We start from the raw sequence: 13,373 nt of genomic DNA on the forward strand, positions 1-13,373 counted from the left end.
GCACCCATGTCTGGGTCTATCTGCCTATCTGTCACCCCAAACAATACCTTAACCACTTCCTCCCAATACGTTCCCAGCTGCAGGCAGCTCCACATCATATGGATGAAATCTGCCTCTTCCGAGTTGCAGCGGGGGCATCGGGCTGTGTCCACATTAAAATATTCATTTATCCGTGCAGGGGTTAAATATGCCCTATGTAACACATAGAAATGAATAAGCTGGAATTTAGCATTAGGCGTGCTCTTCCATGCTCTTTCCACTATCTTGGACCACGTTGTTTCAGGAATTTCCTTACCCAGGTCAGCCTCCCATTTCCTTTGTAACTGACTCAGCGGCTGCAGCACCTCACCCACCATTCGCCTGTATAAGCACGTTATGGCTTTGACGGTCCCCGCCGACATTACAACATACTGACATGTTAAAGATGTCTGCGGCTCTGAAAACCCTCCTCCCCAATGGCATTGGATTGCCGATACAAGGGCTCAATGCAGTAAGAAATTGCTCCTGGAAATGCCATATCTATCTTGCAGTGCCTGATAAGGCAAGAGGATGCCTTCCTCATATAGGTCCCCCATCACTTGCAAACCCTGCTCCTCCCACGCGGCCATCGCAGACCAGGCTCCCCCATGTGGGAGGACTGTGCACATGCCTAGGAGAATCTGGAGCATATGGCTGGATAGCCCCATCTCTACGCTGGCTTTGGTTCCAACACAATCTCAGTGTTCACTCCTCGTGGATTAACGATCCAAGTCGCAGCCACTGAAAAGTATATCAAATGCCAACACATGGCGTGGGATCCATTGACCCACCTGGACCATCAGCGCCCCTTAACTCCCTCGCCACTGCTTGGGTAAGCCACTGCAGCTGAGCTGCTAGATAATACAATTCGAAGTATGGGACCGCACATCCTCCCTCTGCTCGGGGTCGCATCATCGTGGCCAGGGCCACTCGCTGTCTACTGCTCCCCCATAGAAACTCCCCCATCAAGGAACGGAGCGTTCAGAACACCGAGCCTGGTATCCAAATCAGTAGTGTCCTGAAATAATACAAGAGCCGAGGCAGTGCCACCTTCTTTAAGAGTGTCACTTGGCCCGCCACCGATAACGGCAACGTACCTCAGAATGCCACGCTCCCTTTAATCCCTCGCAGTGCTCTACCCACATTAGCCTCCAACAGGTCCTCCTGCCTAAGATAGATGTTAGTCCCAAGATAGGGTTAGCAGCGAGGCTCCCACTGTATGCCATCCAGCTAGTCAGGGCTCACCATCATCTGATTCACAGGGAACAGGATGGTCTTAGCCCAATTCACCCGAAGCCCTGAGACCATGCCAAACTTGGTCAGCAGCATCTTCGCCCCCGTCAAGGCCGCTCCTGGGGTGGCTAGTAACATGAGCAGATCATCTGCGTAAAGCGAGATATACTGCATATTTCCACGTAGCTCTAGACCCGCATAATGCTTCCCCGACCTGGCACATGCAGCCAATGGCTCAAATGCGAGAGCAAACAGCAGTGGAAACAGTGAGCATCCCTGTTGCATTCCCCGCCCCACTGAACAGATTATTGAAACCGTCGCACCTGTCCGCTCTCGGGCCATAGCTGAGCTGTAAAGCATTTGAACCCATCCCAAGTAAGCCTCTCCCAGGCCCATCATTTGCATAACCTGAAATAGAAATGGCCACTCCTGGCTATCAAAGGCCTTTTCAATATCGACAGAAAGGACCATTGGGGTAGGTGCCGAACTGTGGTCCTCCCCCAAAATACGGAGTAATCACAGCACGTTAGCAGACGTGTTCTGTGTGGCGATGAAGCCCGCCTGGTCCTGATGGACCAGCTGTGTCATGTACTGGAGTAGCCGGGTCGCAAGGATCCTACTCAAAATGTCGTAGTCAGTGGTCAACATTGATAGTGGGGGATATGCCTTCATATCAGAAGACTCTCTCCCAGGTTTCAGCAGCGGAACAATAATGGCCTCCTGAGTGTTTACCGGAAACTTCCCCACCTTCCATGCCTCCTGATACACCGCTAGTAATCGTGGGGCTAAGGAATCCACATACGCAGAATAGAATTTTATTGGTAGGCCAAACACCCCTGGCGTTTTGTTACATGCCATATGTTTGATTGCGCTCCGAATTTCTCAGAGAGTGATTTCCTGCCCAAGTAAATTCTCTTGCTCCTTCTCTAGTGTAGGCAGTGCCAATTCAGTGGAGAACTTCCCCATGACATCCTCACCCTGCCGCAGTTTGCAGCTATAAAGTTCAGTATAATTATCCAGAAATAGACCATTTATCCCCTGCTACGTGTATATCAATTCACCTGTCGGGCTGCCAGTCCCAGTATAGGTGTTCCCTGGGGGTTCATATTAGCCAGCCATGCCAACAGCGCGCCCGTCTTATCTCCTTCTGCGTGCACCCTCGCCCGGTATGATCTGTGGTCAAAGGAGTGCAGTCTTTCCAGCTGCACTGCTACTGCCTCTCTAGCCTCCACAACCTCCCACTGTGCCCCCAAGTCCTCAGGGCGGGCTCTCTCAGGTCCACGGAACCGGTGTTCTGCTGCCTCTAAGTCGTTTAATAGTGTTTTCCTCACTGCCGCTATTATGGCAATACATAAACCCCGAACTACCACCTTAAAAGAATGCCACTCAACTGCTACTGATATTGCCGTGTCCTCATTCTCATCATAATACTGACTTATTCCTGCTCTTAAGTCTTCGCAGAAGGCTGGATCTTCCAGCGCTTCTGGTCGGAGCCGCCAGGTCAGTATCACAGCTCTCTCCCGGACCCATCGTATCTACACTAGTAGCGGGTTATGATCTGATATTGTCCTAGTTAGGTACTAGCTATGAATTACTTTGGCCTGGACTTCAGGGGTACATAATATTGCATCGAGCCTCACATGTAGCTCATGGAGGCCGGAGTAATAAGCGTAATCTTGCTCCTCTAAATGATGCGCATGCCATGTGTCTACCAGCCCCCAATCATTCAGCCGTGCGCGTCTCGCCTTGGAGAGTCTATGCACCAGGGCATCAGGGAGCGGAGGATGGGACCTATCCATCTCTACATCTACAATTGAATTAAAGTTCCCTCCTATTATTATCGAACTAGTCAGATATGGTGCTAAACTCACTGATAGACTGTCCAAGAAAGAGATCTGATCTACATTAGAGCCGTATATGCTACATAGCGTCACATCCATGCCATTGAGGTGCACCAACACCACCACAAACCTCCACTCTGGATCCACCAATTGTTGCGTCGGCTCTAAGGGAACACCAGCTCTGACCCATATCAGAGCTCCCCTAGCAAAAGCTGAATAGGTCGCATAAAATAATTGCCCCCTCCTTCTACGTTTCAATGCTAGCCCTTCAGATCGATTAATATGTTTTTCTTGAAGAAAGGCTATGTGAGTCCCCTGTCGCACCAAATAAGCATGCACCTTATGACGTTGCTGCATTGTGCGAAGCCCCCGTACATTCCAGGTAACACATTTCAAATCATGTAACGTTCCCATATTGAGCCCAATTTCTCCCGAACAACTGCCCCCCACATTTAAACACACAGGTGACTCTAACTACCCCTACCAAACCCCAAAACCTGCCTCAACTTCCCCACCCCAGAACAGGCTCTACAACACTAGTACCCATCCAAACTTCTGATCAAACTGCTCCTTTAGGAAAAACCCGAGGAGCAACACCCACACAAAATTAGGGGAGTGGGCCCAAAACTTCAGAGGTTCGACCTCGTAGTCCTCCATCTGCCAGTGCTCTACCCCCCAAGAGAGCAAGACGGCCCCATCCAAGGCTACAATATGGCGGGACCACCTTGATGCTTACTCATCGGACCTTACCATCCCCTCCAACCACCAATGTTCGGTTCCTAACTGAGTCTAGGGGAAAATACCCAAGGGCCGGAACCAATTCCCCCGCAATCCTATGCCCATGCAAGGCAACCCACAGTGTCACCCATCCACAGTCTCATCAGCCGTCCCAGCCATTACATGTGGCAAGTGAGTACTTCCTGTGTTCGAGTATTCAGTGTCCGATCCCAGTGTTCCCTTTTTCTGAGCCCAACGCCACCAGTGATGCCATTCTGTTCTCCTGCAAAATGGATGTGACGGCCTGTAAAGCAGCAGTGCGTTCTTTCTCTGTCTGTGTCTCCGTAGGCTTTTGAGCTGCAGGATGGTGTCTGCGGATGCGCCGCAATCTGCGCTGCCGGAGCCCCTCCGCTAGAGTGCTCGTGCTGCGCCCCGCTTCCCCAACGACCGCCTTGTACAACTCCAGCCAATTCCAAGCTTCCTCAGGGTTGTTGTGGATAAACGTCTTGCTATCCATGGTTATCTTTAGGCGTGCCGGGAACATAAGGTAGTACTGGAGGGCCTTGTCTCTGAGCGCTCTCTTGACTTCTAAGAACAAAGCTCAGCGAGCTGTACTTCGAGCGTGTAATCCGGGAGTAGCGTCACTTTACTATTGCTCACCTTGTATCGGACCGCAGTTCGGGCCTTGTGTAACAGGAGGTCCCTGTCTTTGTAATGGAGCAGCCTGGCCACCACGGTCTGGGCAGCCTTCCGGGGTTCAGCGGCCGAGCTGGCACCCTATGCGCTCTTTCCAGGGTATAGAAAGATGTCAAGCCTTCAAATGCAACCTCCTTTCTCAGACAGTCTTCCAGGTAATCTGTCATGTTAGTCCCCTCCACTCCTTCTGTCATCCCCACCACTCCGACATTGTTTCTTCAATTTCTGCCCGATGTCCAGTCATAAAGCCTCCTTAGTGTCTGTAATAGCTTTGAGTATTTGATCCACTTGTTGCTAGAGAATCCCTTCTGGATGGTGCATGAGCCCTTCCTGCTTGACTGGCACTCCCACATCTTCTTCTTGCTCAGGGGGTGCACCCGTCTGCTTCCCTCTGGGTTTTCCCATGTGCACTTGTGGCGTAAGTCCCTACTCTCAGGTAGGCTGACTTCAATATCCAATCCTATACGTGTTTACCACCAGCGGTACTCTTTTGTCTCTGACAGTCGAGCTGTTCCCACTATCTCAACACTCTCCTCTCTCCTTGTGGCCTGCCATCTCACCGGCTCACCCCTCCAAGCACCCCCGGCCACCGCCCGAACGGTGCACCGACTCCCAGCACAGTGTCCACTCGCTGCCATGGGCTAGATACTAAACAGTGCTTCGCTGAGGTCCCAAACCTATTCGAGCCTCAGTGCGTTCATCGTCATGGGTTGCAGAATAGTTCCAGGGGACCCTCAAAGCCGTTGCGGTCACTTCTAGGATCTCACCTGCCATGCACGCACCACAGCTCGGTCCCTCGCTCCGCAGTCCGGTTGCTCGCTGCTCTCCTCCATGAGGAGCATCCTATGCCTCAGAATCGCCTCCCATTTCCTTACTCGGCCGGTCCCCTGCTGTACTGCCCGCAACACAGCAGTGCAAGGAGGTCTGTTGCACAGCAGGGGCCGGAACACAAGACTCCCCAGCAGTTCCGTTGGCTCACCCTTTGCTGTGGCAGGCCCACGCTCATACAGCCAAAATGCCTGCAGGAGGCAGAGTTCCTCATCTGACCGTGATCAACCGTACACTCCTGCTTGTCACACAATGTTGGTGACTTCACCACCGTAAAAGCCCAAGATGGCAGATCACATCACCACTTAGCAGCCCAACAGCTGCTCAACTCAGTCTACAGCGCCTCAATTGCACAGTCAATTAAGCAGGGCCCATACAAGCACTCCAAGTCCCATACCCTTCTGTGGTGCTGCCTCGGTGTACCCCGCAAGTCCACGGCAACTCCCGGTATCACCTCACCTCCCGTTGTCTTCCTGCATCCGCTCTCATCCCCAGCTCTCGACCATTGCAGCCATAAATGCCCTCTGGGGTCCTCTCCACACCGCTCCCCTGACGAATATCGTACAGTCTGCTAGCCCTTCAGAGCAGTTGTGTGTGATAGTGCTCACCGCGGCTCGCCGTCTGGGCCCCTCCTTCGTCTCGCTAGCACTCCAAATGGCGGGCCGCCCCTCCAGTTGGCCGCTCCGGCAGAATACGAGCAGTCCAGCAGTCACACTGACAAGATTTCAGGCACCAATTTCTCACATGCAGCCTCATAAGGACTTCTCTCTGGTCATCGACCGTGTCCCCCGTCGCAACCGTTCTCCTGGCTTCTGTGATCCTCGGCGGTGGCAGGCTTACTTGCGCTATGTCAGCGATGGTTGGTCCCAGGCCCTCGGAGCTCCCCGAAGCTCCCCAGAGCTCCCCATCATTATGATGGTAGCACCAGCTCGAACTCTGGCGGGCAGGTCTTGACAGCCCCCGCTGCCCCCGCTGCGACTCACAAGACCGTACCTCAGCACCACCACCAGGTTCACAACAGCGACATCTCCGCCATCTTGAGCATCTCGCAACTGAGCAATTGTCGTCAATTTGTCTGCAAGCAGGGCGCTGAATCTCCCCAATAACGCTGCGACAGCCGCCAGCCCCCTCCGTCGCCCCTCCAAGCACTCGGGTGCTCTTTGCAACGTCCCAAATCAGGATAATTAGCATGGTCGGCGTGGAGCTCCAAGCTCACATGTCTTCCCTCACCCGCTCTGTGGCCACGCCCCCCATGTGGAAGATAAAGCCTTCATTGCTAAAAGCATTGAATGAAAAAATGAGCTGATAAATAATGTACTTTTTAAAGTAAAGAGAATACTTTTACCAATTTATACATTGCATTGTCAGGATCTTCTTGAATAGGGGTTTTAACTCAGTCAAGGTCATTCATGATGCAGATTGAGGCAAGCCAATGAGAATGAGTGTTTAGTTCTAATGGGATAACCAGAAAATGACTTTGTTGCTTCTTTTACTCTGACATATCTGCTTTCAAGAGGCACAGGGAAGCAGATAAAATTCGGCCAGGAATCATGGAAATGAGTTTGTTTCTGTGGGCAGGATGGCTCAGTGAGATTATCAAATGCAGCTGAGATATGTGGTGACCCCAAGGTCAACACTTAAAATACTAGCTAGGTAGATTCGGCCTGCGATCGTTACAAAGTTTAAATTTGTTTTGTTGTTTAATGGCAACACCTGTCATTGTCCAGTGCTTGAGAACAGAAGTGTGACATGAAGGGCGATATAAAAAAGTTATCATAATATTTTCTTAACTACATCAACAACAAAGATTCTTCATTCAAATGTCTACGATAAACGCTAATTTGTGGTTTTGATCAAAGGAGAACAGTGATGTGTAATGCCTGTGTTGGGAAAACGGTGACATAATTTAAGTTTGATAGACATGATATTCCCTCACAAAGGTGGCGGAGTGCACTGTCCTTCAGAGCCTTAGCCCTCCGAGTCTATTTAGAATCAAGAGGGACGTCTCATTGGCTGTGCACTCTGAAAGCTTACTCTCAAGAACCGACAGTGTAGAAACCGTGAGAATAAGGGCGTCAGACTGTCCATGCTATTCAGAGACGAAAGGTTGTTTTTTTCTGTTGATTACCACCAGGAAAAACCTTGCGGTGCCATACAGAAAAAAACCAACAGCCCGAGAGAAATCTCCCAGGGTATATGGGTCACTTGTTTTGTGTTTTTCGAAAGCAAACTTTCGCTTTGCAAGTTTATTTTTAAATATCAATATTTTTGGTATGCAGCTGCCTGAAAGAGAACTGCTGTTCACCAAACTTGTAGTGCTTTCAGGGAAACTACCCAGTCGCGGCCGGCATGAATCGCGGGTGGGGGGGCATGGGGTGTGCAGGGCGGGTTAATTTAAACAATAAAATAAACTTACCTTCCCGGGTCCCACGTCATCTCTGCTCTTGACCTGCTCTCCTGCTGCCCTGCCTCCAGCAGTAACAGCAAGCAGGCAGCCTTCCTCTCTCCCCTAAGCCAATCACAACGCTGCAATGGCAGCGTTGTGATTGGTCGGGCCAGCGCCCAGCCAGGCGCCTATGGGGATGCCATTTTCTCAATGTAGGATCCATTGAATCCTACATGGAGGAAGGGCTGAGTGTGTATGACTGGTTTAGGCAGCCCCAGAGGGCCGACCAAACAGTCAGTGCCCTCAACAGTGGGCAAACCACTCCTGCCCTGCCCTTGAGCAGGCCCGCCCCCAACTAAACCTTTCTACTTTCTTGCAGTGCGAGAAGCAGAAACATAAAATGGTAGTTATTACCATTTTATGTTTCTGCTTCTCGCACTGTGAGAAAGCAGTAGGGCGACGCTCCTCCGCCCTAGTGGAGGAGCCGCCATGCAACTACCTTGATGGCAGTTCCTCTGAAGACGGAAATCACTGCGGGCTGGTGATAATCTCTGAGTTTGGTTTATGGTAGTCCATCAGGGTGGCTGACATCATGCTCTCCATCACCCTGATGGAACGAGTACGGCCAGTCGAACTTCAAATCAGGCCCATAGTACTTTGTACTGTGGATAAAAGAATACAGAACCTAGTCTTAATTCACTTATTGGATGCATTTTTCTCTGCATTGCATATTCATAGCACAAACCTGTAGGTAATGAAAATAAACAATATAATAATAAATAGCAGGGCAAACTTTATAGACTATTATACGAATACACCAGTAAAGTCTCATTATACTATCTAGTAAGGAACCAGCTTTCATTTTCATTATCAAGATTACATATATCATGTCATGGCCAACAAACATGCAGTAGTTGAGGTGATATAATTTCCTTATTTGCACAATACTTAGACAATTCTATGCTGTACCTTGAATTTCCCATAAGCATTCGGATCGATCTCAATAACTTCTTTTGGAAGATTCAAAAGCTTCCTGATGTTCACTAACAAAAAAGGGAAATTGCAATTAATTAACAACTCGTAAAGGATGAAATACAATTAACCATAGCACACAAAAGAGTCTGTGGTTAGCCAGTGGATAACTAATATAAATGTGATGGTCAGTGCTTATAATAATTGTCATTGGAAAGGATTAAATATAGAATTATGGATGGGTAACAGTGAATTACAGGATGTTTTTCACTGAGGTGTTCTGAGTGATATGAAATAGAAAATGAGAGAAAAGCTCGAGTTGTCTATGATATCACTCAAAACCCTGAGGTGAAAAACATCACCGTAATGCTCTTTTTACCCACCTATAATTATATGCTTTAAAAGGCTCCCCAAATCTCCCCTCAGTCCCTCATAAAAAGAATACCTGCCCTCCTGTCACTCACCCCCACCACTCTCTGAGCCTTCACTCCCTTTCCTTCAGTAACTGTGCGCTCTGCATTCCAGTGCTGCTCTGACAGGCTCTCACAGTTCATGGAGACCTGCATGTGCTAAACGAAATTCGTTTTGCTTTAATTATTTCGAAGCACACGCAGGTCTCCATGAACGAAATCAGCCCCCACCGCAGTGAAATCAGCCCTCAAACTGCCCGGTAGTCAGTCTGGCCCTGAGCCAAACCATAGCGTCCCTGTAACCTTTTATTTCAGTGAATTTCTAAGGTTTTTACAAATTCTATTTCCTAATTATAACGCCCCTGTAACCTTTGATTTTTCCTTGTGAATTTCTATGGTTTTTAAATGTTTTAATCCTAACTGTAAACTGTCGCCTTTGAGAGTAGGTGTGTGAGTGGCTGTGTGGATCTGTGATTGGGTCTGTGAGTGCCTGTGCGAATGTGTGAATGGGTGGGTTAGTGTGTAAGTCTGTGAGTGGGTGTGTGAGTACCTGTGAGTGTTTGTGTGAGTGCCTGTGTGTGTCTGTGAGTGAGTCTGTGAAGACTTGTGTAAGTACCTGAGTGGGTGTGTGAGTGTCTTTGTGGGTCTGTGAGTGGGTGTGTGAGTGCTTGTGTATGTCTGTGAGCGGTGTTATAGATTTTGGGCTTTTGCATACTTAGGGACTTTAAAAGGGAGAACCATGGACTGTGCTCTCACCAAGAGACAAGAAAAAAGAAAGCACTCATTGCAGTCACTACACATCAAATTGTGCTTCAATAGATCAACAATGAATTTACCTCCACTAAGGATTTCATATCATTTTTCAATTTGGAATACGAGAGGAAACACATTTGCTTTGCCTCCGCTAAGCCCAAAAAGTTAGGTTCATGTTTTACTGAAGTGGAGCTTCAACTGGGGCACTTGCTATGTTTATATTTGTAAGTGCTTCCCATTGATGTTTAATTTCTGTGAAATCAGCACCAGGGCCAGAATTGATCCTCATTTTTCCAAGAAGAGTCCTCAGTTTTGCCGCAAACATCTACCCAACTGGAGTATTTCATTTGGTTAATTAGTGAGTGCCACCTCAATGGGTAAATGTCTTGTGCATATTCTCCACTATAGCCTCGTAATGGACCATCAGGTGTGCATGTAATTTTGGCAAAGTGATTGTTCCTCGAGCGTCTTCATCCTCAAATCTGTAATAACGTGAATCCTCGTGAAGAAAAGAAGACAAAACTAAAATCTACACCAAACTGGGGTACTTCTTCTTTACTAAATGACATAAGTACTTCTTTGTTTGGTGAAGATGGCCTCATATTCCTGTGCATTAATGACGCATCACCAAATCAGCTGGAAACGTGTTCAGAGGCCTTATGTTTATCTGTCCATCAACGTGGGAAAAAGCAGGAAGACTTTTGCATACAACTAAGGAAAAAAGAGCGTGGCCAAATGCGTGGAGATTGGGAATGATTTTGGGCATTTGGAAAGTCAGGGTAATTAAACAGGTGAATTGTGGACTCAGCTCTCACCAGGAGATCACTAGAAAGAAACCACTCCTCACAGTCTCTCCAGATCAGGTTGTACTCCAATAGTCACCGCCATTAAGGATTTCATATCGTTTTTCGATGTGAAATATGAGAGGAACGACATTTGCCCAAAAAGTTAGGATTGTTTGTGCTTCACTAAAGTAGAGCTGCAACTAGGGCACCTACTATATTTGTATTTGTAAGTGCTTCCCGTTGCTGTTTAATTTCTATGAAATCAAAACCAGAGCTAGAATCAAACCTCATTCTTTCAAGAAGAGTCTCCAGTTTTGCCAAAAAAGCCTACCCAACTGGAGTACTTTCATTTGATAAGTAAGTGTTACCTCGTTGGGTAAATGTCTTGTGCTTATTCTACACTATAGATGCATAAAGGACCACAAGGTAATGTTTCCAGTTACCGAACGTTGATGACCCAGATTTTTTCCATAACATTTGGCAGATTCTAAATCCTTTCCCTGATGTCCCACTAGTATGGGGCGGTGACTTTAGCATTGCACTTAATGATCTTATAGATAAATCCCCGACATCGACAGAATCGCACAAACGCGCACTAGGGAAACTACGAGACATCATTCGGGATAAGCACATACATGATATATGGAGAATGAGACACCCAACTCAATTGGAAGCCACACATACCACAGCAGCACATGGAAGTTGGTCCAGAATTGATTATTGGCTCGGCTCCCCGGAAGTGTGATTATGGGCAGACTCTGCATCACACCAACCCCGAACCCTTTCAGATCATAAGTTTTAACCCAGTGCTGATAACACTTAAGCTTCCACACTACACCCCCCCTTTAGTTGGAGGTTCAACGGAAAGGCCTTACTTGACCCGGTATACAATTAGGAAATCCATAGTGGAATATTTCATGATTAATGCACCCACCATAGACGACCCTGGGCTCCTATGGGAGGCATTTAAAGCTACCATAAGAGGAGTCTGTATAAGCACAAATGCGGGAATCTTACGAGACTTACGTCAGCAATTAGTGAAGAAAGAGGCGGCCATTCGGGATTTAGAAACTGAGTATGCCCAATCCCAAAGCCCTGCCGTATTGGGGCAAATCCGGACGGCAATATCAGAATATCAGAATGCGCTGAGGATGAACTGCGGTACGTTACTAAACGACACAGGGCGAGGAGCTTTGGTGAGGGGGGAAGGCCGGGCGCAGTGCTGGCGGCCAAAATTTGTGAGAGAAGACCGCCGCCCGTAATACAGGTGGTGAGTAATGCGGGGGGAACTTTGCAACATACACCGCAGGGAATACTGACAGAATTCGTGCACACGTATGGGTCGCTATAGACTGCTGAAGACACCACTTCGAATGAAGAAATCGCCGCATACTGTGAGGATATAGCCCTTGCTTGGCTTTCTGATGCACATAGAGATTTCCTATCCTTGCCTATCACAACTGAGGAAGTCACTGAGACTATCTAGGCACTACCCAATGGTAAAGCGCTGGGCCCCGATGGGTACACTGGGGAATTTTACAAGGCATATGCTGACATACTGGCCCCTCATATAGTGGCCATGTTAGGAGATGCGCATGAGAAAATGTTATTGCCACAGACGTTGTGTGAAGCGGTGATTTTGGCCCTTCCTAAACCAGGCAAGGATCCGGAATATTGTGAGTCATATAGGCCTCTGTCATTAATGAATGTGGACGCTAAAATACTATCCAAAATTTTGGTGAATAGACTTAAACATTTGATGACCATGCTGGTATTGCCGGACCAGTCTGGATTCATACCTACACGCTCTACATCTCACAATACTAGAACTCTCTCTGCACTGTCTCATTATCTACAGCCCAACACGAAAGCGGCCGCAATACTGTTAGATGCGACTAAAGCGTTTGGCACCATACACGCGATACTACACAGAATGGGATTTCCCCCAGTGTTCCATCAATGGGTTAAACTCCTGTAAATTGGCCCAACTGCTCGAATAAGAGTTAACAATTATATGTCGGAGGCTTTTCCCATTGCCCGTGGAACCAGACAGGGCTGTCCGTTATCTCCCATTCTGTTTGCCATAGCTCTGGAACATCTGGCCTGTAAGCTGAGGCAGAGGCACCGTAATTCGGCATTACACTTCCCACAGAGACCGCTGCGTATATCTTAATAAGCTGATGATATGTTGCTATACGTGAAAGACCCGGCGGACAACCTGAACCCACTATTGCGGGAATACGTTAGATTTGGTCGGCACCCGGGACTTAGAATTACCTCGACTAAATCAGTGATTATTCCTCTGACTGATAGCACATAGTGCTTTCCTACGGACTACCCCCAGTCATGGCAAACTGACCCTGAACGCTATCTAGGGGTTTGGTTCCACAGAGACCCTGAGGAGGTCATTCGTACAAATTACGGAAGAGTGGTGACGACACTCGAGGAAAAGATAGACAGATGGATCCAACTCCCCTTGTCGCTACCTGACAGGCTAGCTATAATTAAGATGGTAGTCCTCCCAAACTTGTTGTATCTATTCAATAACATTCCAATAAAACCAGCTGTAGCAGTATTTCGTAGACTAAATACAATGACACTGAAACTGATTTGGGCGGGTAAGTCAGCCCATATTGACTTGCATTCATTGACATTGCCATACGCGAGGGGTGGATTCACAGTCCCCGACCTTTTCTTGTATTACTTTTGCGCTCAGGCCTAATACGCACATTAC

The 13,373-nt window shown here is 48.2% G+C and overlaps 1 protein-coding gene across 1 annotated transcript in view; it reads right to left on the reverse strand.

Moving 5' to 3' along the window:
- The window catches only part of LOC147751414 (uncharacterized), a 609,436-nt gene that overhangs the window by 69,372 nt on the left and 526,691 nt on the right, over positions 1-13,373 (reverse strand). Inside the window, exon 13 of the mRNA XM_086933195.1 lies at positions 8,689-8,762. Coding sequence (XP_086789321.1) covers positions 8,689-8,762 — 74 coding nt within the window. The remainder of the gene's footprint in view (positions 1-8,688; positions 8,763-13,373) is intronic.

This window comes from Lissotriton vulgaris, chromosome 1_1 (genome assembly GCF_964263255.1).
Source record: "Lissotriton vulgaris chromosome 1_1, aLisVul1.2, whole genome shotgun sequence".
Classification (NCBI taxonomy): Eukaryota; Metazoa; Chordata; class Amphibia; order Caudata; family Salamandridae; genus Lissotriton; species Lissotriton vulgaris.